This window comes from Bactrocera latifrons, unplaced genomic scaffold, assembly GCF_001853355.1.
Source record: "Bactrocera latifrons isolate USDA-ARS-PBARC rearing strain unplaced genomic scaffold, ASM185335v1 scaffold_74, whole genome shotgun sequence".
Lineage (NCBI taxonomy): Eukaryota > Metazoa > Arthropoda > Insecta > Diptera > Tephritidae > Bactrocera > Bactrocera latifrons.
The window spans coordinates 1113565-1141289 of record NW_017537423.1 but is presented as its reverse complement, the minus strand read 5'-3'; the positions used below and the strand labels follow the sequence as shown (position 1 = coordinate 1141289).

General features: G+C 33.8%; 2 protein-coding genes across 5 annotated transcripts; both read left to right on the top strand.

Annotated features, from left to right (window-relative positions):
- On the top strand, window positions 1-25832 carry LOC108976288. 4 transcript variants are annotated; one of them, XM_018945285.1, is made up of 4 exons: window positions 1-28; window positions 2983-3801; window positions 21812-21997; window positions 25563-25832. In XM_018945285.1, the coding sequence occupies exons 2-4, from the start codon at window positions 3285-3287 to the stop codon at window positions 25745-25747; spliced, it is 888 nt and encodes a 295-aa protein (XP_018800830.1). In that variant the 5' UTR covers window positions 1-28; window positions 2983-3284; the 3' UTR covers window positions 25748-25832. The 4 variants fall into 4 exon arrangements, with proteins under 4 accessions (XP_018800830.1, XP_018800829.1, XP_018800828.1 ...); XM_018945284.1 differs by lacking the exon at window positions 1-28 and adding an exon at window positions 323-369; XM_018945283.1 differs by lacking the exon at window positions 1-28 and having other exon boundaries at window positions 2949-3801.
- Window positions 25751-26611, top strand: LOC108976188 (the record flags this gene model as incomplete). Its single annotated transcript, XM_018945117.1, has 1 exon — window positions 25751-26611. A coding segment is annotated over one exon (345 nt), but the record flags the coding sequence as incomplete, so codon positions are not given.
- Window positions 26612-27725: the final 1114 nt, after the last annotated feature.

Below are 27725 nucleotides of genomic sequence, written 5' to 3'. Positions count from 1 at the left end.
GCACCTTTAAGACTCGGAAAAAGTCGTGGTAAAAGTGCGTCAAGTTCATATATAACGGTCTAAACTAATACACATGTGCGTGTGTGAGCATAAGCGCGCGTTTTTTGTTGTTGTTGCTTACACTACGCGTGAATTTTTGTGCTGTGGATTTTTTGGAGCACAATTTGAAAGTGCTTAGGAATTTTGCTTGAACGATTTGCCGTGCTCTAAGTAGCCACTTTTGCGTGTGTGTGTGTGGGGCCATGTGGAAAACTATAAAATTTATTTTTATGAGCTAATAAAAATTCAAAATCGCTATTAACAAATATTGGGAAGTAAATATACAAAACAAAAAACTGCAGCGATTGAGAAATAGCAAACTAAAAGAAGGTAAAAAAAAAATAAAAAAAAAAATATAAAAAAAATTAAATAAATATAAAAAATTAGGAAAAGAATACTGAAAAGAAAATATTAAGTGGCAGCCGATGGCTTGCATATCGCCGAAATCGCAACAATAATAAACACCACACAGCAAGTATAGCAAACAATGAAAATAATAAAAATAAAAATTTATATGTGCCTTACTTGTGAGTTTATCGTAAAAATAAATTGCGGTTTGGCGCTTGAATGAATTTGCTTTGGATTTTCCTCCAACTGACCACGCCAGTCAGCAAGTGTTCAACAATAGCTGGTTGGCGACGATGCGATGTGACGAACACTCATAGCGGGGTGCAAATCATTCACAACCATCAACAACAAAACTGGCGCATAACAACAACAACAATGACAACAAAACCAAAGATAAATAAATATAAAATATTTCGTTAACACTTAGTGCTAGCTGGTGAGAACTCGTGGGTGTGTGTGTGTGTGTGCATGTTTGTGGGTGTTAATATATACATAATAAATACATATATATATAAATATGTATGTATATATATGCACATGTATAATGTGTTCATTTTGTTTAATGAATTGACCGAAAATTATTAATTTGCGCAGCGCAGTGGAAAAATGGCACGCCATTCAAAGTTTTTCAGCATAAAAGCATAAAAATATAAAAATATATATGGATACTAACTTATTGCTAAAAAACAGCTGTAAAAGTTTTCTAGGTGTCAAAGAAAATATGGAACAGAAATACTTGTATATGTTTGAAGATTAGAAAAATTTCAGACAAAAAAAGTGTTTATTAAAATTATGCCAAAACAAAAGAAAAGAAGGAAACATATTTAATAGTTTTTAAAAAAAAAATTAAAATTATGGCAACAAAATAATAAAAAAAATCTAATGTGAAAATACATGAAATTATGCCAAAACAAAAGAAAAGAAGGAAACATATTTAATAGTTTTTAAAAAAAATTAAAATTATGGCAACAAAATAATAAAAAATAATGTGAAAATACATGAAATTATACCTAAAGTTATGTGAAAGTGGGTTCTGAAAATGTATTATGTATCATTTGAAGAGACATTTTTATCATAATACTAGAACATTTTTTTTTCCCAAATACTACAACAAGAGAAACAATATGTGTGTGTATAACTTTCGAGTTTTTGGGTTGAAAAACCTGTACAACACATACTTATTGTCTTCAAGAGGCAAAAAATATATTTTTAATTAAAAATTGACAAAAACATATAACACAAAAACAAATAACGAGAAATTATAACAGAAAAAATATTTTAAAAAATTCGAATAATCGCGGTTTTGTGAATTATGCACACATATCATTTTTGATAAAAAAAATTGAAAAGTCTACATACCAAAAAAAGAAAAATATTGAAAACAAAAAAAAAAGTGAAATAATTAATTAAAAGAATTTCAAGAGTAAAATATCTTAAATGTCAGAAGCAATAAATTAAAATGTGTTTAATATTACAAATATTAAAAAATAATAATCAAAATATACACAGACTAAAAATTAAAAAAAATAGTTCTCAGAATACAAAAGAAATTTTAAATATATACATATGTACATATACATATATTTTTTCACTTGAAAATATAATTAAAAATTTCGGCTCTAAGAAAACGTAAAAATATTCAAAAATAAATATTAATTAAAATTTCTTGGATAGTTGAATATTTTTAAATAAAATAAAAAATAGATTTAAAAAATTTCAACGCTTAAAAACAACGAAAAAGTATTCAAAAACAATTTTTATTAAAATTTAATGAATTTTGAAAAAATCATAAATTTAATTAAAGTTTGATATTTTTTTTAATAGTTCTAAATATAATATAAAAAATTTTCATCAAATTTGTCTAAAAAAAATTTCAAAATRTTTAGAAAAATAAAMGAAATTTTTAACTTTTAATCATTTATTTTTGATTGCAGAAAAATTTTATATAAAAAAATAAAATATTCACAAATTTCGAGTTTTTAATTCAAAATGTTTGAAAAATTAAAAGAAAAACCAAAAAAATGTATTCTTAAATATAATTGAAAAAAATATAGGTTCTTGATAATTTAAAAGGCAACAGTTTTTTTTAAATTATAACTTTTAAAATATCGAAATCATTTAAAAAAAAATCTTTTAAAATTACTTCTAAAAAATTTAAAAAAATAATTGATTTTCAATTATTTAAAATTTTAAGAAAATATATTCATATATACATATGTATATTTATTCAATTTATTTGAAAATACTAGAATAACTCAAAAAACTTTGTAAGAAATTTCAAATTTTTGAAACATTAAAAAATTTAAAGAAATTTAGTTTTAATATTTAATAGTTTTTAAAATATATATATATTTTTTATTTTAATTTAGAAATGTAAAATATGTAAAAAGTCAAATATAAAAATTTATTTGAATAAACAATCTAAGAAAAAATTTTTTTTTTAAAATATTCTTAATTATGCACCAGATCAAAACATTAACAAAAATTCTAATTACTTTATATTTTTAAGTTGAAAATAAAACGTTCTCTGAATTTAAGACTCGAAATACAAAATAAAACTTTTCTAATATTTTTATGTTTTTAAAAAACAATAAGCTAATATAAGCTTACAGCTGAGAAATTTATAAAAAAAATAGTTGTGAGTGCTTCTAAGAAAATTCGACAACTGTGGAAAGGCCCCCTTAAAAAGTGAAGCCATGACAAAATGAAAGCAAAGAAACTCTAATGTCTACAAAAAAAAACCACTAACTAAATAAATAAAAACCGAAAATGCACGCCAAACCATAACGAAAGCAAAACCAATTACGCGCACAAGCCCAGTGCACCCTGAGGAACAAAAACTCCTGCAAAATAACATAAAACCCCAACCAACCTCCAGGTCACCGTCCGCGCCGGCGATGCTTTTGGAGTTTCTCAAATATGCCACAAGACTGCTGAAGAACAATATGACAACAATTATACTTGCTACAACAACAGCAACCGCCACAACGCCTACGCTTAATATAACAACAAATTTCACAACAGCAACAAAAACCATTTCTAGTATCATCTCTAGCGCCCTTCCCACACATAACGACATGCTACCCGAACAACCCGCCACAACGCAACCCCCTTTGGAGATCTTCAACTCTACACTTAAAACGCTCTTCAATAAAACGCTCGCTAATGTAGCGCAAGCTAATTTAAGCGATTACACCACGCCATCGACGCTTTCGAATGGCACCGGTGTTGTCAGCGGTATGGAGGTTGGCGGTACGTTCGCCGGTGGCGCAGCAACGGTAATGTCCGCTTTGCCGACCTTGCCAGTGTCGCGCTATGCCATGGAGGCGACCACGTCATTGCCAGCACAAACGGTCGCCACATTCATGGCGGCGGGGAACAAGAACCGCGCCACAATAATTGTCTATCCCACAGGTGGGTACGAAGTGGGTTTAAGTCTGAAAAACTGTGAACTCAATTATAAGACGGAGACTTCTTTGACTTCAAATGTTGTCATCTCATTATATCTTTAAATAATTAGTCTTACTTTATGCAATGTTTCTATAACAACTCCGTAAGGTAACTAAAAATAGATCCAGAGAACAACCGGGTTCACCAAAAGTATTTCCGTTTATTCTGTTCCTTAGATTAGCTAAATTTTTGGGTTTAAGTTATCCACATCTCGCTCTTGTCATCCTTATTTGATGGCAGACCCACGTTCTCGTATAATTTTCTTAGATTGAGGTCTAAAAGGTCATCTGACTTTTACCTAGGACAAACTGATCTCTTCTCTTTTCGCTTTACAGGTGTAGTAAGCAACTATTCCTTAATTCAAATTCAGATCACCATAACCAATGTGACCAATAGATAAAAAATATCTTTCGAAAAACTACTTTTACTTGAGCCTCTAAAAACCGGTTGTTTACCATAGGTTCTTCGGATTTTTCCAACCTTAGGAAGCATCCGTGTACCCCAGCGATCTCAGTCGCCGGAAATTTCATGACGAATTTGCTAGGGAGGGGACCCTAAGCTCAATTCCATCTGATTGGAAGCGAGTTCAGGGTTCTCGTTCTAGACCTTTTGACCGCATGTGAGCTCAGCAAGCTCTGTTCAACAACCAGAATTTATACGGCGCGAGCCCTCTGGCCCGCGTAAATCTCAGGAGATCTTTTGAACAACTTGCTCTTTACAAAGGCGATTTCGTCGCAATTGTAGGCGTTCTGAGTGCGGCTGAATATTTTGTCGAACGCTCTCTTCCAAAGTTGTGTGGAGAAAGGCGAGATAGAATCATTCTTTTCAATTACCCTGATTTTGCCACACTGAGACTGAAGCATCTTGGTAGATACACTTTCAGCGAACCTACCAAATTGGTTGGGATTAATATAAGCACATTCGTGGTAAGATAAAAACGCTTCGTCGATCTATTAGTGTTCGGTGATTCGATTTTAGGAGTTTATTGAGTATTATAAAGGACCAATCTTCACAGCTGTTCAAGTGAGCCAATCTTTGGCTCAAGGATAAACCCTAACCTAACCTGACCTAATTTAACGCATACTATATTGTAACGTCTTCCGAAGCTGAGTGAGTTGTACATTTTATAAGTAAGCCACTTATAACAGCGACTCTAACGGAGACAGAGAAAGGAAGCAAAGTAGAGAAAGAACTGAGGCGGTTGAGGCAATATTTCGACTCTCTCTTTCTGTCTTATTTACTTAATTGTTTACCTGGCAAAATAAAGCATTACATCTGTCACATAACAATGTTTTCGAACACCAGATGCCTATACTCTCCTCTACTGGCGCTCACTCGTCTTGTGAGGTAGCAAATTCCGTCAAGTTTTTCATTAAATTTTTCATTAAAGTCAAGTGTCCAATTTGTATGTGACTAATATATGAGCAGTGTATATCTGCTTGGAAAATTTATAAGAAATTGAATTGAAAAAGTTACGAGTTTGAAGGGTGATGGGAGAAAGCTGCGCATTTTGACAACAACGTGAATAAACTTCCTTAACTTGTCAACCATCCAATTTTGTAAGCAGGCAGGCACTGAAGCAAGAAGTTAATGAACTCTTTAACGGCGTAACCTGCCCTCCCACTCATTCACTCGAAGCCATATGACCTTCGTGAGCTTAATACGCCCGCCATCAGCAAGGCTCTGAAAGGCGCAAAAAGTATTGGACCAGCTAAGACAGCCGAATGAGCTTAGACAAAGTTTTTATTGCCGCTTTTTTTTTTTGTTTTGCTTTGCAAAGTTTGCTCACACGCAAAGCATGGAATAAGCGGGCGCTCGCATGTGTTTCCACAAAATGTTTGCTTCAAACTTTTGGTACTGTTAGCGTGTCGTGCGTAAAGCAACCTGTCAAGGCGACGGAGCGTTGCCAGAAAGTTATCGATACTAGGAAACAACGCACTTGTTAGCGCGCGAGATTTATTTAAGTAGATAATACGCACCTTGGCTCTTTCGAGGTACCCCCATCTGTCTAAACAGAAGCAACTTTGCTCATTAAAAATTTTTGTTTTGTGAAAAAATTTAAAGGATGGAAGGAAAACTACTATATACTATCGCCAAACAGTAAAATGTGCTTGACAGTCGGCGTTTACAGCTGACACCGTTATGCGCCCAGTTGGAAAATCGGGTAATTCAAGCGAAAGGGCGATTTTCGTTCGACAAAACATGGCCGATGAGTAGTTGGAGAAGTATGAGGTGTTTGTTTGCTTTGTTGGAGAGAAGAGTAGTGATAAATGACCTTTATTGATGGACATTTATTATTGTTGCTTGAGTGACATTTATATTTGATTGATTGATGACCATTACTAGGTCATACAATTTTATTATTGGAAAAGGTTTTCAGTAACTTAACTGTAATAAGGCAGAATTGGAAAAAAATTGGAAAATTTTTTAATGCATTTTTAACTTTTAGGTTAAGTCCATTCATGTAGAAAGATTAAGAGAATTAAGGAGTTTTGAAGTCTGGAGTATAATATGGCCCAGTTACTTTTAAAACTAATTAAAACGAAGTGGGAAAATGTTTTGCAAAAATTCATTTATCAATTTTTTTTTTGGTAAATGGGAGCAGCCACAACTCTACTGTTATATTGAAGTGAAGAATTTTCAAAAAAATTGTCAGAATTTAGTAATAATTACATTTTGAAGGCAGTGTTTCACAAGTTCAATATCGAATTTTATTCACGTCGTAATCAAACTTCAACATACTTTTTTTTTTTGTATTTAAAATGAACTTTAATAAACCAAACCATTTTGATCGAAACATTTTTCCATTTTTGAAAAACCATTCTGGTTTCTCGCCGAAGAACTGCGACAAGTAATTTTCACAGGCTTCTCTTGAAGTCAACTTTACTCCATTGAGGGAGTTCTGCATTGACCGAAACAAATGGTAGACCGATGGTGCAAGGTCAGGGCTATATGGTGGATGCATCAAAACTYCCCAGCCAAGCTCTGCCAGTTTTTGCCGAGTCATCAAAGATGTGTGTGGTCTTGCGTTGACTTGATGGAAGATGACACCCTTTCTGTTGATCATTTCGGGCCATTTTTTTTCGGTTTCAGTCGTTGACAGAAAAATTTAGAATCAATCGTTCGATCAGGCTGGATCCGCCTGGTTCATGATCAATCAAGAATCGCAGATGTTAATTCGGTCCATTAAATTTTTCAAAGACAATTCTTGTGGTACTCAAACATCGACCTTTTTTTGTAGCCAGCCCTTTTTAAATTGTTAAAAACCATTCAATGATGAATGCTAAGTTCGCTTATGATGTCATGGCTGCTTGTGTGACGATCCTGGTCAATCTTTTCCATAATTTCATCGACTTTGCCAACGATACGTCGACCCGAGCGTGGTGATCTTCCACGAGGAAATTTCCAGAAGGGAATCGAGCGAACCATTGTAAATTTAACAAATTTCATTGATGGTTTGCGTGGTATTTTTCCCTTTTTATACAAAATTCAAAATATAGCGAATTTGTTCATTATTATCACTCATTTTTCAACAGCGGAAACTTTTTTTCAACTACCCTGAACTTAATTTTTTTTTTGGTTTTTTGGTTGGCTTTCCAACACGATATGGCATGATACAATGTTATTGGTAGCACTGGAGATATACGACAACGACATCTATTGACAAAATACGATAATAATTTTTCGACTACCGAAGAGAATTTTATTAAAATATTCTGGTTTCAGCCTTTAGAAAGATCCTGTCACACTTCTTTTAATAAATGCTTCCTAAAAGTATTGCTTTAAATGCAGTATTTCACAATTCAATTATTGACTGAGTTAATGCCGCCTACGAAATAGATAGTCAAATTAATAAATTAGTGATTTCCATTAAATAATCTTCGTAATTTTTTAATCTTTAAAGACAATTTGACATATTTTTTGTCATTTACTACATTATGTGACTTTAAGTTACCTTAAAAACAACAATTTCTTCTTAGTCATTTAGTAAGAATTGCATTTTAAACGCAGTGTTTCACAAGTTCAGCTTCCAGCATATTGCATAATATTTCAGTACTTAAGTATACCCATTCACACTCTACTTTGCGCTCCCAGTTTTCGGTGTTTGCTCCCTACTTCTTCACTGCGCTACAAGCCAGCTATTGATATCAAAGGTATGCATATAATGTGAAGCGTGGCAAGAAGATTCCGCCTCAGCTCAACAAGCGCGCTGCCATAAGTCAATATCTAGACTCTGTACACGCCTAACCCCTTACCCTCGTTTGTGTCCCTTGAGCTGATTTAAAGAGTTAATAATATGAGTATATATATATACTTATGTGTGCGTTTGTCTGTTGTGTTTGCGTATAGACTTTTATGCGCTGCTTCCAACGCAAGAGCCATTGTGCTGATTGTTGTTGTTGCTGTTCACTTCAGCGCACATTTGTTTCAGTTGTGTGCTATTTAACCTTTCTGTGGCATTTATGCAAACTTTCTCTACTTTTTTGCGACGTGCTACTGTAGATAAATTTCCCTTCTAAATATTGCCAAGAATGTGGCTAAGCATGTATGTATGTGCATGTGCATGTTTGCAATTGGTATACTCAGCAAGCATGTGTTTGTGCGCATATTAAATTCCCCAATGAAAAATTTACGTAATCTATCAACGCACGCCAGCCTGCACTAACACAAGCTAACACACACACGTATGTGTAAGAGCGCATATTTGCATGCATATTTTTGCATGTAAAAATGTAGTTTATATAAGTTCCTGTTCGCCGGCATGCAAGCATGCATTTTTTTTATTTTTAGATTTAGATTAGATATCTTTAGATTTTTTTAATATATTTTTTTTAATATCGCCATCTTTCCTGTCTCTTATACACATCTAGATGTGTATAAGAGACAGGGCTTGCATATCGCCGAAATCGCAACAATAATAAACACCACACAGCAAGTATAGCAAACAATGAAAATAATAAAAATAAAAATTTATATGTGCCTTACTTGTGAGTTTATCGTAAAAATAAATTGCGGTTTGGCGCTTGAATGAATTTGCTTTGGATTTTCCTCCAACTGACCACGCCAGTCAGCAAGTGTTCAACAATAGCTGGTTGGCGACGATGCGATGTGACGAACACTCATAGCGGGGTGCAAATCATTCACAACCATCAACAACAAAACTGGCGCATAACAACAACAACAATGACAACAAAACCAAAGATAAATAAATATAAAATATTTCGTTAACACTTAGTGCTAGCTGGTGAGAACTCGTGGGTGTGTGTGTGTGTGTGCATGTTTGTGGGTGTTAATATATACATAATAAATACATATATATATAAATATGTATGTATATATATGCACATGTATAATGTGTTCATTTTGTTTAATGAATTGACCGAAAATTATTAATTTGCGCAGCGCAGTGGAAAAATGGCACGCCATTCAAAGTTTTTCAGCATAAAAGCATAAAAATATAAAAATATATATGGATACTAACTTATTGCTAAAAAACAGCTGTAAAAGTTTTCTAGGTGTCAAAGAAAATATGGAACAGAAATACTTGTATATGTTTGAAGATTAGAAAAATTTCAGACAAAAAAAGTGTTTATTAAAATTATGCCAAAACAAAAGAAAAGAAGGAAACATATTTAATAGTTTTTAAAAAAAATTAAAATTATGGCAACAAAATAATAAAAAAAATCTAATGTGAAAATACATGAAATTATGCCAAAACAAAAGAAAAGAAGGAAACATATTTAATAGTTTTTAAAAAAAATTAAAATTATGGCAACAAAATAATAAAAAATAATGTGAAAATACATGAAATTATACCTAAAGTTATGTGAAAGTGGGTTCTGAAAATGTATTATGTATCATTTGAAGAGACATTTTTATCATAATACTAGAACATTTTTTTTTCCCAAATACTACAACAAGAGAAACAATATGTGTGTGTATAACTTTCGAGTTTTTGGGTTGAAAAACCTGTACAACACATACTTATTGTCTTCAAGAGGCAAAAAATATATTTTTAATTAAAAATTGACAAAAACATATAACACAAAAACAAATAACGAGAAATTATAACAGAAAAAATATTTTAAAAAATTCGAATAATCGCGGTTTTGTGAATTATGCACACATATCATTTTTGATAAAAAAAATTGAAAAGTCTACATACCAAAAAAAGAAAAATATTGAAAACAAAAAAAAAAGTGAAATAATTAATTAAAAGAATTTCAAGAGTAAAATATCTTAAATGTCAGAAGCAATAAATTAAAATGTGTTTAATATTACAAATATTAAAAAATAATAATCAAAATATACACAGACTAAAAATTAAAAAAAATAGTTCTCAGAATACAAAAGAAATTTTAAATATATACATATGTACATATACATATATTTTTTCACTTGAAAATATAATTAAAAATTTCGGCTCTAAGAAAACNNTATATATTTTTTTAGATTTTCCGTATATATAAATTTTGTAAAATTTTTTCAAATATTTTCTGAGAGTTATTTTTGATGTATTTTTTTTAGTTATTTTTATATTGCTGCTCATATTTGATTCTTATTTCTTCTACCTTCACTCGGCTACTTTTTATACACATTTTGCATATGTTGCCTTTGCAACAGTTTGTGCATTTCAAATTTCATTTTAACTACACATGTGTGTGGTGGCTTTGTTCCTGACAGCCGTTTGTCGGTCCCCCAGGCAGCCGTGGCGTATACGTAAACCCAATTTGTATGTTATTTAGTTTATTAAAATGTAGTTAAATATTAAAGCTACCCCAGTGGCGGTCGATAGACGAGCGTACACATACATATATACAGTTATTTTGTATATGCGTGTGTTAATAGTTTTTTATGCTTGTGATTTTTGGCTTAAATGTTTGATGCGTCCATTTACAAAGAACTCAGAAAAGAAAAAAAAAAGCTGTGAGGCATCGGTGCCTTTCGGGTATTAATATATACAAACATGCATACATACAAGTATACACAATCAAAAGAAAGATCAGAATATTTTATAAAGTACTTAAAAAGTACCTAATATTGAATAAAATTAATCCGGCAAAATATTAATGGCAAATATTTGAATCTGTGTAAAGCAGATAAACGGATAAAGCGATTAAATTACACTTTCCAAGAAAGAAAGGCGTGAGTTTTGTATTGAAATCAGTGCAACGATTTAAAAGAGGCAAAAAATAAATATTAAATATGGAAAAATATAAAAAAATTGTAACAAGGATTTTGTGCTTTGCTGACTTTTTAAAAAATTTTGAAAAAAATTTTGAAAATTCCTAATTTTCGAAAGAAGTTGTTTAATGCTGTATTTTCCAATGTATTAAAATGGAATATATATTCAAAATTATAAATTAATAACAAAAAATTTAAGAAAAATTTTACTTAATCAATTTTTTTGCATTATATGGTAGCTTAAAAAGAAAAAATGCCAAAAAAATTATATAAGTACTTTTTAAATGCAAATTTTTTTTGGGTAAATAACTAAGTCTCATAGTTGATAACACTAGCAATCGAAAAAAAAATTTAAAAAATTAATAAAAATTATTTTTTTTCCGAAATTAAAAAAAATAAAATTATGAATTTATTCAAAACAAAATAAATAAATAAAATACAATAAATGAATACAAATATCTTTTTTCGAAAATTAAGCAAAAATTGCAAAATTTTTACTTGATAATTTCTCAATATGTATGTTTCAGATTGAAAAAATTTCGAAAATTTTTCAATATCAAAAACATTTCTTTTTTAATTATAATTTTTCTTTCTGTTTCCAGAAATTTTAAAAACAAAAACTTTTTAAAATTTCTATACAAAAAAACAAAAAAAAAAGTGGTTGGCAACTTAACTCGTGTCCAAAAGCAGGATTGGTTTGAAACTTCTTAGCTTGTTTGATTTAAAATCAGCATTTATAGCTCATCAGCCACCTTTCGGCAGACGTGAGCAACTTTTTTGCCAAGCAACTAATGGACCTAATACTAACCAAGAGCACACATACATGTACATATACACCAGCAAAAGCCTTTGTTAGTTGCTTAACAAATGGTGATGGCCGTAGATATTGTTATTGCAGTTGTTGTTTTTGCCATATACATATATTGTTATTGCAATTTTTGTTGTTGTCGTTGCCTTAGTGCATTTGTTAGCATAGCACGTTTATTTACTTTACACGGCTCAGCGCCTTTTGTATGACTGTTATGGACGAGGGTTTGTATGTGCGTATGCTCACGCTCTCTCAGTATGTGGCGGTGTTTACTCGCACCAATGCTGTTTGAGCATTGAGTTTATTAAAAAAAGTTAAACGAATATTGTATGCATGTGTGTGTGTGTGTGCCTCTCGGCTTTCAAATTGCATGCAGTGGTGTGTGTGTTTCCATATGTTTATATGGGAGAGTAGGTACCCTTCAAATACAGGCTTAATTTTTTCCAACTGAGCTGGCAATCAGCATCAGCACTGCGACTGTCAGTCAGTTTTGGGGTGTATTAGTGTTTGCCAAAGCTTTTGTGCGCCTGTAGCACCACCATGTCCATGTGTGCGCGAGTGTGTTCTGTGGAAATGGCAAAGTTGGCTTGAATTCATAAGACCACTCGGCTGCCAAGTTCGCACTGTTAGTTTGCCTACATTATTGTAGTTGTTGTTGTTACTCTTTGCTGTTCTTGGCTCATGCCATTGTTAGGCTGAAATAAACAAAGTCAATTTCGGCTTGCTGTGATGTAGGTAATCCAATCATATTGAATTTGGGTAAATCATTAAGCTGGATATTTATTTATTGAATTTGCTAACAAAATGGCGCGTCTACCCTTATCGTGGTATTTTTTTATGCAAAGCAATTTGCAATGACCATTTCCAACCTCTACGCTTGAGTTGTTTGGTAACCCAAAAAAAACCACATTCACCGTTATCGCACCTTTGCATAGAAATAAAAGTTCATGTGTTTTATGTATGTATATAAACAAGAAAAACCGTTAAATTTGGTTATATCGCAGCTAAAATACAATGATCTTCACAAATAAAAAGGTTTCCATACAAAAACTTGATTTTAAACGGTCAGTTCGTATGACAGCTATATGCTATACTGATCCGACCTGAGCTATTTTTACGGAGATTATACCGTTGCATTGGAGAATATTCCGTGCGAAATTTCATGCTGATATCTTATCAAATAAAAAAGTTTTCTATACAAAAACTTGATTTTAATCGGTCAGTACGTATGACATGTATATGATATAGTGATCCGATATCGGCAGTTCCGTCAGATAAGCAGTTTCCTTTGCAGAAAAAGACGTGTGCAGAATTTCAGGTCAATATCTCAAGAAAATCAATCAGTACAATGGTAAATTTTTTTAATAATTCAACGATAAACGATCCTTTTCTGATGAAGAACTGTAAGTCCAGTAACAATCATCAAACCACTTTCAACATATTTCATGCTCCTTCAGCTACAACAACAAAAACTCGGGATACTATAAATAAGTCTCCAGATGACACAAGCTGTTTTTCATATCCTTAGAATTCACAAACTTTACCCTAAATTGTTTACTCTCCTTCTAGGGCAAGCAAACACGTTAGTCGTCTAATAATATGCATGGCTTTTCTGACCACCACCAAACTATTTACCAACAAAATTATTTTCTTAACTTTTCAGTCGCGTTTTCCCACTGCTTTAGCGTTCCACCCACAACCGTACATTCAATATTATACCGCCAAGCACCACTATATAGCTCGTCAAGTCGGCACACTTAATGCTTTTCTGCTGTTTGCTCAACATGCTCAAACACCGCCACTTGAGTCGTTAAAATATTTTCATAGGCTCAGCTGGTCGTTAAACAACAGGCACTCTGGTGCCTGATTACATTCAACGGTACATACCGCAAATAACGGCAAACAACTAAGCAAGCACGAGAATAAATTTATCTACTATAACTATTCGTAGTTACCTAACGCGCCCCCGTCGAACGAGCGGAGCTAGCGCTTGAAAGCTTCAATGCGGCATTTATGCCAAACCAGCAGGCAGACATCCACCCAATCATGAGTTCCGTTAGGTATCCGTTTCGCTATGTTGGCATTCAGTTTGTGAACCAACAACTTAACGTCCTTCGGCATTCAACGGCGCTGCAACTATCTGCCCATTTAAGTACTCATTCATTCGTTGTTGTTCATGCACCCAACAAGCTCGTGCTTCGGCCTCACATTCAGCCGACATTTAAGTATATACAGCGTGGTAGAGGGGACAACACAAGAGCAGACCTCCCGCACTTTTTCGAGCACACAGCAGATAACCTTCATCGTCAAGAGTCTATTGAGCTGTGAAGCTCGAGCTCTGCAAGCGCTGGACGGTTACCCCGTATGCCTTTATTTTCGCTACCGTATTGTCATCGGTCTGTTCAATTCATACATATATGTTAGTTTATTTTTACCTGCGTAATGAATTCGTTTTGCCATTATACAAATATACAGAGTGCTTGTAAATATTGTATTCGAATCGCATTTCCATCTGTTGTGTTGCTCTAATTGTGGCATTTTTTCTGCAATTATTTTTCAAAGCTGCGGGATAATACCTCCTACACGCGCCGGCTCAATGTCTGCTGTTAATGTTTGCTCGGATTCTTCTATGGAAATCCATAGCTCGTGCGACGTCCACCACTCGGCGTAGCCACTGCATTTAAATTTGGGCTTCCGTCTCAATTATAGAAGTATTTGAAGAGGCCTATGGTATTAGGAAGAAATATTGAGGAGAGATTAACAACTACAGGAAGGGGTCAACGACTTCGTTTGATGACAAAACTGGGTTAGCTTGAATGCCTTTATGGTAGTCTGCCTTACTTATAGAATCTAATGCTAGGAACCATTGAAATTAGGTAAAAACTTTGTTAGAATTCTATTGAGCTCCATTAAGGTTGTTGAGGAGAGAAAGGAAGAGAGAGAGAAGTCTTCTTCTTCTGCCTTCCAACGGAGTGGAGTTCTTCCTCATTTTTCTCTCTCTCGTTCTCTGATCGCCATTCACTTGGGAGTGGCTAGGAATGATTATTTTATATATAGCTCAAGCAGCTTCCGGTCTTTGACTATGAATCATCTGGATAACCTAAGAATATCATTTTGAAGGCGAGCTGAAGTGAGAAGGCGAAACATCCCCTCCACAGGATTGTGCGCGGGGTTTTGGGCCCGCCACTTAAAAAACAGCCCCAGTAAAAAGTATAAACGGCCTATAAAAAGCGTGTAATTTTGAATGTTTGCATGGCTCCTTGTCGCCCAACACCTAATAAAGCCACGGTACGCTCAAAATCAGAACTTTTTACACTTGGTCTTCCGACTCACTCAGAGGGTTGTTGGGTTTCGGTTGGAGAATAACAACCACAGGAATAAAGAGTTCAACTTCACATGGTAGTGAAAAGTTGGAGAATTTGAATGTTTTCATGAGATTCCAGAGCTCTTGTCTTCACTTAATATAGCTAAGAATTCTTGTAAAGAGACGGAAACCTTGTTGGACCTCTAGTGAACTCTATAAGGCTTGTTTAGAAGATTACAAGAACAGGTCAACAACTTATTGGTGTATAGAAAAGTGGGTTTCTTGCATGACTAGAGCTTGGTGGTTGTTGGATTCCAAGCTCTGATATGTTTTTCTAATAGTATATACCTTTCTAAGTCTCTAAACTATGTATCTAATAGATGTACGCCGATATAGTAAAACTTTTGGTACTTTGTCTATTAATTACTGAAGAGAACAGGCTGACTTTGGACTACCTTCAGCTAAATTCTGAGTTCCTTCTGACAAAGGCGACTCGAAGAAAGGAGCATATAGGCAACTATATTTCTTACTTCAGCTCTAAATATTACATGTGTCAGCCAAAACTCTTATCACTCACAAATTAGTATGCGTAAGATTAAAGCCTCCTATTACTATACATTAACCGTCAGAAATACATTCAAATTTATCTAACACTCTGCAATTATCCCGTTTCTTTGTAATACATGTTTTACCTGATTACGCTTCAAAGCATTGCAGCTCAATTCTATACCGGGCATCTCAGCTTTTAATCACTGTTTTCCAAAACGCACGCTCTTCGCCGTTTTGTCTTGTGTAATCCCGTTCACCTCACAACTGACATACATGCGCGTCGTCAGCTTTCAGCTTTCAATAAATATCTTCCTTTTCTCGACTTTTTCTTGCTTTTTATTCCCAGAACTAAATCAGTTTGTGCGCTTTTGTTGACGACAACTTTCATTGGCTTTTTTCTTCTTTATTCCTTAATTCCATGATTCCATAATCGCTTTGTATCAATGCACATTCATACTCGTGTGTCTTTCATTTCATTCGCCTTTTCTGGTAATGTACGCAGTCAGCTCTTGCTTTTTATTATACCCTATACTCGGTATATAAAGTCTTTTCAGGAAGTTTGAAATGCTCAGAAAGAAACAGTGGAAGCTCTAAAGTAGAGCTGAGTGGGTGAGTCTGAGTTAGCCAAGTCCCTAACATATTAGCTTTCGAGTTATCGGTCTAAAATTTTAGAAACGTCTTTTTCGCCTAAACGAACTGCCGATTCTTACAAGGAAAACTTTTCATTTGACAAGATATTTCCATGAAATTTTAGCATACATTATTATCCAAGTAACATTATCATATTCAAATATGTTATTCAGACCGGACAAACATTTTTTGTTAATATATTTACTTGTGTAGGGTATTATGGCTTCGATATAGTTTCCAAGCTTACATCTAATTTAATTTTCTAATTGAATTTGTTAGCATAAATAAATTTTTCAATCCCCACACAAGCACATTTATTGATTCAGTGACATTTGTCTTGGATTCAATTAAATTAGCAAATGAATATCCTTTTTAAGCTGAAGCAGCTTGTGAGAGTGTGCGTGTGGATTAAAATTCTGCACAAGCAAATATACAGTTATGTACAAAATCATGATGTGCTTCAATTGGCAGCTAACTGTAATTACCGCCTGGGCTGATTTATGTTTTAATATCGCATTTTAATTATAATTTCGGATTTTGTTTTGCGGCTTTCTTTTTTAATAATATGTAAGCATTTAGCCGGTGTTGTGTACGTTCGTGTGTATCTTTGTGAATGTTTATTAGTCGGTGGGTAATCTGAAGCCCTCAACTGCTTAGTATTTCAATTACGATTACCTCAGCTTCACTGAGATTGCGTAAATCTTCTTTAGCAAACAACTCTCTATCGCTTCCGCTTCGCTTCCTTTGCGTTCTTAGTCATTCTTGCTTCATTCATCATCCATATTTACAGCTAACATTATTCATTTCCGTTTTTCTTATCTCCCGTAGTGACTTAGCTGCATACACATTCGTCAAAGTATTTACTGTTACATGTATTTTTGGTGGATGACATTATTTACCTTCGTAAAAAATATTGTCAATACAGAAGGATAAGATTTTATTCAACAGAATTAAGTAAATGTAAAACCCTGGAAGGACTTGTCTTTCACGTTTGTGTTATACAGGATTTTCCAATAAGAATGATATGATTTCTTTAAAATACAAGAATTGTAAAGGAAAATCTAGTGTTTTTATTTAATTACAATTAAGTTCTGAATATAACATCATTCAAATGGCCTCCACGACTTCTTTTGAAAGAACAAATTGGATGAAAACAATTTTCGAGTACTTTCTCCACGGAAACAAGACGTTTATCATGAATATTATGTTGAAAAGTGACTTACAAAACTTGAAGAGAGTCTGGGTTATGCTAAAGACCAAAGAGTTCAATTAACCCCACAAGAAGTAGTCTAATGTTGTTAAATCACAACTTCTTGGAGGTCATTCAATGTCACAATTTCTTGAAATAATCGAATCTCCAAACCTTTGTTCCAATAAATCGGTAGCTGTACAGGCTATGTGGCACGTAGCGTCGTCTTGTTGAAACAAAATGTTGTCAAGATCAACTTCTTCCAACTGCTGTCAAAAAGTTGGTTATCACCGATCTATACCGCTTTCCATTCACAATAACGGTGTCACCAGTTTCATTTCGAAAGAAGTACGGAGCCTTGATACCACCAGACCACACCAAACTGCCAATTTAGGTGACAATTAGGCAATGGTTATTCATGAACAATTTGTGGATTTTTTGGGCACCAATATTGACAGTTGGATTAATTTACCGCAATATAAAGATGAAAGAGAGACTCATCGGAGAAGATGATTTTATTGTTTTCAAGTTGTTCCAAGGCAAAATCAGCAAATTCACGACGTTTATGGTGGTTCAATGGCTTCCGTTCTTGAGTGAGAGCAATGAATAAAATGAAAAAGATATCATCACTATTAGAAAACCAGGTATATAACATTTATAACCTCAACCTGTTCAAAACTAAAGAGCGCATACTATGGTTTGTGGCCAAAATAATAGATCTAGTAAAAAGAAATCCATTATTTCTACATTAAGTTGAAGACTTTATTTAGAATAGTTAGAAGCATTCGATTTCGGTCAAATAAACTCTGTTTCTTTCGACAACTTGTTGGCATTTTGAAGGCATATTCATAAAGCCACTGTCACAGAAACCTTCCTTTCTACTGGCAAAAACTTGAGACTGTCGATTCTCATAAGCTTCTTTTGAGCCAAATTTTTCATTAGTGAAACCATTCGCCATAGACAGCAACAGCTAAGAAACACTTGGGTCCAAGCCTGGGACTTGGAGTCGAGTCACTATCATTGTCTAAAGCCTAGCCGTCCGTTGTCCGTATATAATACAGTTCCTTTCCTACTGGTCAAAGCTGACCACTTCTAGGCGATTGCGTACTTCAGCAGGTCCATTTAGTGTGAAGAGAGGTGCGAATTAAATGGTTCTTTGTACATATACGCAAATAAAATATTTAGTAGTCAAAACTGACTAAAACGTACACAACATATTTCCAACATTATATGCCCACATGGAATACAACCACTACAAGCTAGCGCTGCTTTTGGCCTCGTAAACCTCATTAAAACTGCGTGCGTGTCAAGTGACAGCGAAACTGAAACCGAGCACAGCAATACCTGTGGGCAAACCATCATACAGCGAACTAACCGCAATTATGATTCTTCAGCCAAGAATTTCAATTAAACAGTTGGTAAGCCTAAAAGTATGCTTGCCGCAGGGGAAATGTTTTTGCGTCGCTGTGTAGTGGCATACATTTAGGCTTATTTATTTCAGTGACTCCACGAATGACTGCGGTTTAGTGCTTACTGCTGCGGCTAAATGCCAGTTATCATATGACTTTTGGCATTAACTCATCATTAGATATTCTTCCCGAAATAAATGACGGTGTAGCACAATGTTGCCACCTACTAACGTACAGCACACATTGCTGCTTACATTGTGGTCGTGTACATATTTGCTGCATACTTCGCCGCATACTTGTCATTTGCATTAATGTAATACTACATATTACTGTCGACTGTCAGCGAAGTTGAGTTGTTGTGTAAATAGCTGTCGTTAATGACGCGCAACATGGCACATTTATCGCGCACAAGCGTACACACATCGAGCAGATCTCTCTCTGTCTCATTCTGTTTAGCTATGGCTGCCAGCAGAGTGGTGTGCTTTTAGGCGCTTGAACTTAGCGACGGGTCTGCAGCGCTTTTCCATGCTTTCTGGCTCACGTACATTTCCTCTTTCAGTTACCTATCTCTGTAATTGTTACCTGCCGTATCTAACATCTGATTTTTTGTCATACCGTCTCCTGGCTCAACTGTCAGACTGTCATTTCTGCCAACCTACATATAGACACCCCTATTTTCACGTCATATATTTGGTCGCGCTGGGCCTTTCAGCCATTTTCCCGACGTCACTGCCTCTGTCATTGGTTTTTTGTGTTTGTTTTTGCTTGTGCCTATAATGGCTTTAGTTTCTGGTTTGTGTGTGCCCCCTCAGTCTTATCTCGGTCGCGTTGATGACGGCTGACGTTAATTGGGTTTAATGATGCGTGGTGACAACAGCGCCGCTTCTTGGTGCTGGCGCACGGCTCAACACCGTGCAATGCGAAAAAAACTCCTTTCTTTTTTGTGCCTTTTTTGTGCCTTTGTTATCTGTTAATTCTATTTTTAGCAAATGCTGTTTTATATTAAGCGAGTAGGTCTCTACACACTAACATCAGCTTGTCGCGCAGTTTTTTTGATTTTATTATCATTTTTTTTTTGTTTTCGTTCTTTCGTAATGCTCATTGGCCTTGCTGGCGCTTAACATTGCCGGGAATTTATAGTTATTGATAAATTATGCAGATTATTTGTACATTTTTAGTGCGTGGAAATAATTGAACTTTAAGTGCCGAAGGTCGATCTTTATAAAGCAGAAAGCAGACTTATAAAATAAATAAAAAATTATGTACCAGCAGTAAAAAGAGATAAATATAGCGATGAATCGTGACTGTTGCTTGTTGACCGTACAGAGGTAATATGGCTATTGCGGTAATTTGCGGTATACACAATTTGAAGACAAAGTGAAGATATTCGTGCTTGGGAAGAGATATAAAAGGAAATGAGAGATGTAGTGCTCGAGGAAGTCTCCTCTAAGGACTCAAGCTTTTTCATAACTTGGACATTTGGATAGAAGAGACAGCGCTCAAAGTATTTTTCAAACTTCCAAACTGGTAGAAGAACGATTGTGACATCACTTTCTTTGTTGGCCCTGATGATTTACCTATAGTGTCAGAACATAATTTTATTTGATTCTTCTCCACGACGATTAATTTGTCAAGTTCCTTAACCAAAAATTCTAAGCTAATCTAAGTTTAATCTAAGTATTATCTGTAAACTTCCATCGCCGTTCAGCCGGTTATGGTTTTATAATAGCTTCAGAACAATCTCGGGTCACTGAGTAATATTATCGTGATATTCAACTAAGACAGATCCGTCTCATTGAAAAAATTTTGCGAATCTGTTTTTTGTTCAACAATGTCGGAAATCTCGCTGACAGACTGATAGCCAAGAATCCATATGTAAGTGAGCTTTTTTGAGGGTTTTAAGTACTAAATAGAAGTTTAGAGCTAAATATGTCCGCTATATAAGGAATGGATGGGCTTTCCAGGGTAAGCATACGGCGAGCAGAGAGATTGTGGTTAGATTCTGATACACCATATTATGTATTCATTGAGGGTGTAAAGGGACTCTACTTAAGTTTTAGTACACTATATTATAGTTCAATTAGGTTTTGGCATGTTGAAGCGCATTTAACCTTGAACACCAAATGGAAAGTCACAGACCCTAAAAGCTATGCATTTTCATCCAAAAGTAAAAGAGATACTCAAATGCAAGACCGCATGCTTCGCATTCAGTCCAATCCGCTTTAGAAGCCATGAAAATGATGCGAGAACATAGAGCAAAAATACTCCAAACCTTCAATTACTACTAGTACCATACTGACATTCACCACATACAAGTTGCCTATGCGCGTAATCTAGCAGCTCAAGTACAAATGTATTTAAACCCTACGCATACCCTACTCCGTGGCAGCTTTGGCGTAAGTGAAATAGTTGTAGAAATGCTCAAACTCTCAACCGCAGATGGTAAACAATTTAATTGAGCGGATTAAAATGAACAGCTGAACATGAGCTCGTACACACATACAAACATACAGAGAGTACTTTATGTATTTACTTGTGTACCACACAGGAACACACTTGAAGGCAAACACAGCATCACATTTACACTCAATTAAATGCCAGAAAGGAAGTGTATAACTGTAGGTGCATGCGTGTGGGGTATATGCGTAAGAGCGTGAGTGCTTTTGACAAATTGTATAAAATTGTTAGTTAGCGTGGTCTTACAAGTAGCACCAAGAATAATGTATACAAACGAGTATATGTAAATGTACATATATAGGTTTTTTATGACCTAACCTCACTTTCAAGCTCGCTGGATTTAATTGCGCTCCTCATTTCTTATAATTACATACAATATTTTTTCTAATCATATTTTTTGCTTATGCTACAATTTATCTTCTTTTTTTGTCTTCTCATTACAGTTTCGCCCGAATCCATTGTGATACCCATCGTTTCGTGTATTTTCGGTTTTCCCATATTGGCACTGCTTGTCATCTGTTGCCTGCGACGTCGCGCGAAATTGGCACGTGAACGCGATCGTCGACGAAATTACGATATGCAGGACCATGCTGTGAGCCTGGTCAGATTTAGTCCCATACATAGGCTTAGTGAGTTGTTCGGTGTTGTGTTGGAGTGTACTTATTGTTAAACAAGGGAATTTTAAATAATTTATATGTAGTAAAATATAATAATATTAAATACTTATTTAAAAAACAATATAAAAAAAATAAAATATAAAAATAAGGTAGAAAACACTTAAAAATAAATAAATAAAAATAAGTACACCCCTAATGTTGTACTACACTTTTCTTGTGCATTTTGTAAGTAGCTGCCAATGCTTGCTGCACTATTTTGGTATTTTAGTAAAAAAGAATGAGTAGAAAATTAATGTTAGCTCCATATATTTAATATAAAACAAACATTGCACGATAGCATACTAGATTTATTATTCAAAATTTTACGATATCCCACACTGTCTATGCAATAATTTCTCTAAAAATATGCTAAAATATGGTCAATAGTGGCACGCGAGTATTTTAGCGGTGTGACAAGCCTTGATTTACGATGTTGGTATAAAAGTAATAATGAAAAAATACGATATTATATTTTACGATATGTAATATTTTTACTCCTGTTTCACTTTTTTGGTATTAAAATAATAAATATTGAGATTTAAAAAGTTTTAACAAAGAAAACGATATAGGTTTACAATATAATTTTTTACGATATAAATATGTAATTATAGTAAAGAAGACTTAGTGGTTAATATTTTTTTATATTTTAAATCAAAAAAATAAGCTCTTATGCAATATCGTACGATATATACTATAAAGGTTTTATTCACACTTAACTATGAATATTGTGCACCGAAAACGAATAATCTTATATGTATACTTCATTTAATGTTAATGCAAGTAATTTTGTATATTTTATTAATATTTCGGTATAACTTTTGTTCTTACGATATTTTTAATCACACATTAAATAATTTTGTTTTCTTCTGCATACAGCAATTAAATAATATATAATTTATTTCATCAACTGATCGACTTTGATATCGATTTTAATAATATCTCAAATATTATTGCACGATATTGCATTTAATTACGAATTTTGAACCAAAAACATTTAATTTTCTTCACATTCCAACTCTAAATGTTCGAAAAGATGATTGTAACTATACATTCTTAAATAAGAATTCGTCCTTTTAACTTCTAAATGTAATTTTTGTATACAAAATATTTTCATGTTTTATCGTAAATCTGTCCTCTTCATAAATATTTTATTTAAATTTAAATGTTTACTAAAGAAATAAGAAATCACAAAAAACTTATTAACCTTTTGAAGTTTTACGATATAAATGTTTTTATAAGACATATCAATCAACAGAATCGATAAATTTACGATACAATTTTAAATTATTTTACGATAATTAAAAATTATTTGTTGATAATATTATGGTCAATTGTTACGATATTATATTTACGATATTACGTTTACCAAACGCCTAATTTTTTTCATGCGATTTGATAAAATATGGAATGAAACATGCATTTAAATTTTTAAATATCGGTAAAGTACGATATTTGGGAAAAATTTTTTGAAATTATAAAATTAAATATTAATAAAGATAGGAACGTATTCTAAGTGAAATAGACAAAAAATGTATATGCATACTTAATTCCAGAACATTATTTATTTTACGATAATTTATATACTATACACATATAAAATACTTTCCGCATCACCCAACTTGTGATTCACTCAAAAACTATCTTCGAAATATATTGAATGCAGTAATTCCCTACATTGTTTGTTGGCAGATAGCGCCGAAAAGTATGCTTAATTTAGCACTAGAGCACCCTGTCTATCACGCACTTATTCAATGCGCTCCATTTTATTATTGTTCATAAAACATTCATGACCCCCAACAGGCACTTCCGACATGTCGGTGTTCATCTGCTCAGCGGGCTGTCAACGCCAGACTTGCCAAACGTCTCCAACAATTACAAGTACAACAAGTGCAAGTAACTGCCGCTTGTTTGTTGATGACTCGCGGCTTTTACCAACACTGGCAGTGTCGCTTATTGCGTGTGGCGTTGACAATGAATTTCACATTTCCATTTTTATGGCTGATATTGGCTGTGTGCGTGTGCGACAACGGATAGCAAATGTAAGAGCAATTGTATAGATCTACTTTTGGGCGGATGTACGCACGCATACATTAAAAGCGCCATTTTTGTATTCCCGAATTTTTTCAATATTTTTATTGCGCTTTTTATATGGTTCTTAATTCCAAATACTTGACTATCACTGCAAATTTAAAGAGGATACGAATCATTTACCATTTTTTGGCAAACAAGTGCCTCTTTAATATTTAATATTCTACACAATTGAGTTTTTAAAATGAACATATACGCGAGCGCCTTTTATTTTTCGCAAGCATTTGAAATGTACACAATGGCTTCGTATCGAATTTTTTTGGTCTAACATTTAAATACGCAAACGTTTTCTAGCATTCACCTACGATTTTTGTTCATAATTTGTCCCATTTGTACTAACATTTTATTATCGTCTTTGTGGCTCAAATTACTTTTTAAAAAGGCTGATGCTAGCATTAAAGTCATTATACTTTGAACTCTCGTTCACCTTCCTTATGTCGCTTTCTTCGCTTACGGTTTCTCACGTTTTGCAAATAGCATTTGCATATTTGAAATTTCTTTGCGATTGATTTATGATTATTGAGCTTTGCAGGTAGCAAATACGCTTTCTGCCTACATTTATTTCTTATTTGCATAGACATTAAGAACAGTTTTATGTGCTCTTTGAAGTAGAATGGTAGCAATTGTTTATAAGCGTCCAATTTACTCGGTTTAAGATCAAAGAAACTGCTCATATTATAAAAGAGAGCAATGGAAAGTAAATTTTTTGCCATACAACTTCTAAAAAAAAATTACGATATTACTCTTCCACAATATCGTAAATACATCTTGATTAATTACTGCAATAAGTATGAATATCGATTTAAAAGTAACGGAAAACAATTTTTTTTGGCATGAAACTTATAAAAAGCGTTACGATGTTACTTTTCGAACAATATCGTAATTTTTTTTTTATGTACTTAAGTATTTAGATCGTTTTAGAATTAACGGAAAATAAATTTTTTGTACAAAAGTTATTAAAGAGTCTACGATTTTACTTTTACCATAATATCGTACAAAATTTCTTGTTGATCGATTTAAAATTAGTGGAAAATAAATATTTTTAGGTTAAAAAGTTAACACAAATTTTATCACTCTAAAGTAACTAATAATGATTTAATAGAAAAAATAATTTACGATATTAATTTACGATATCATAAAAAATGCGTGAAGCAGTATTTAGTTTAACAACAAAAATGGTTTTGCTCCAAATTTTTACGATGTTAAATATTTTACGTTCTGTGATCTCTGCGAAATTTTTCTTTATTTTTGTTATAGTTTCTTTTTTATTTAATTATCTAATAAGTAATAAAGGTCACACATTTGAAAAGCCTTATCAAAGCCAATATCGTAAGTCAAGAAGTTTGTATGCATTTTTTTCATATGTATATGTATGTATATTTAAACTCTCATATGCTTGTTGACAAAATATTAAATAATTACGTTTTATCTTCCCAACGCCAACGGACAGATTACCGACCGTCGCGAGCTATCAGTCTACGTCCTGAACGAAGCCTGAGCCAGGGTTTCACCTCCCTGGAGCTCGATACCGTAGTGGAGGAACGTAGTGATGTGGAACAAACGCAAACGGAAATACTTAATGCCGAATCACCCATGGAGACGACCTCCTCATACCGGATGTCCTTTTCAAGCTAACAATTAGCGGAAAAACAAAAGCTACAACAACAACAACAGCAATCACAATTACTACAAATTTCAGCAACCACCACAACGCCCACAACACCGCAACTCGTGGAAAAAATGGCACACAAACGCACACATTCACAAACGCGTTTCAAAATACGCAAAACCGAATCGGTGCAGGAGACCCCGTTGGGTGCAACACCAACCAACAAACGTGCCGCCAGCAAGAAACGCTTCTCTATGCGCAAATCACGTTCACTTGACGCGGAAGCATACACGCTGGCCTGCGTGCAATCGCCGCTCTGGGCGACATTAACAAATGCCCGTACAATCAATGAAATCCTACAAGACGATTACTAAAAGAGGAGGCAGCGCAGCAAGCGGGTGTTGAATAAAAGAGCAACCAAACTACACAAATAGAATAAAAAAAATGGTGCGAAAGTTTTGCCTGTCTGCCGTGAATAAGCAGATATCCAGATAAAGCCAATAGCCGTAAAAAAGCACTCCCATTTGGATATACACCTCCACCACTCATCGTAAACTACTTAAATCGAGAAGGAATTTACAATTAATTTGGAGAAATGAAAAAAGAACATCTTCTCCACTCAAAGAGTGTGGGTAGTGTAAAAAATATGTAATTCAGCAAAAATACGCTCCCCTAAAGAGGCGAAAGCAGACTTATTAAAAATTTATTGTTTTCTGTATTGATATTAAAAAAATTGAATATTGATAAAGTTGCAATATATTGGTAATAAAATTGAGTAGCATAGTATAAAAGTAATTTAAGAACAAATGTACTAGAGAATTTACTAACTAAATTTGTACTATATAATTTGCAAAAGTTGATGTTAATTTAAATTTATAGTAAATTAATGAACAAGTGGAACTTTGAAAATATGAGTGAAAAAAGTAATAAAAACAATTTTCGCAGCTGAAGTCCCTACATAATACTAAACTACCGTGTTTTATTGAAAACAGCTAGACATTATTTTAAAAAGGGAGGGTTTTGGGTACATGTAGAGAGAAAGATTTTCAATTTAATTAAAATATGTTTCTCAACTAAACTGTCTTCAAATATTGTTTGTGAAATATTTTAGTCGTATAAATAAATGGTTGTAAGGTAGAGATGAAGCAAGCTTGATATTAGATAATATATGAAGTATATATATCTAAAAGCAGTACGTATTGCTTTAATTTGAAAAGTATTGCCCCTAGTAGTAGATCACATAACTAACCCACAAACTGGAGAGGGTCCTAAACACAAGCATATCGTTGTAGATTTCAAAAAATTGCATACAATTTGCTACTTATAAGCAATCAGTTGAAGAATTTCTAACCAAGACTCTACTAACTTAAGAGCAATTCCTAACATTTTGAAAATAAAGTTGTTTTAAGAAATCAATATAAGAAATCAATATTTCATTTTTATTTTGAAAATAAAGTTGTTTTAAGAAATCAATATTTAACCCACATCGCTTTGAGACACTTAAGAATTAGAAAGGATATCGGCTTCGACGTAAATATTCGTTGTCAAAAAAGTCTTGCGATATTTTTGCTAGTTGGCGCTGAGAGCGCGTAGTTCTAGTTTTATTCGTCGCATCGGATCATGCTATACCTTTTTGGAAAGCTCATTTCACGCGCTAACACGAGTTGGATTGATTGTCGTTTCTTTTTTGTCGTTCGTGAGTTATAGCGTCGCAAACATGAAGAAAAATAAAAAGAAAATACGGCATATTTTACAGTACTACTACGATAAAAGCAAAAATGCATCTCAAGCCGCCAATAAAATTTGTGCAGTTTATGGATCCGATACAGTTTCCATTTCCACTGCATAACGATGGTTTCAACGTTGTCGTTCTGGTGTAGAGGTGGTCGAAGATGCGCCACGCTCTGGAAGGCCAGTCGTCGAAAAATGCGATAAAATCGCTGAATTGGTCGAAAGAGACCGGCATTGTAGCAGCCGCAGCAGGTCAAGAGCTGGGCATGAGTC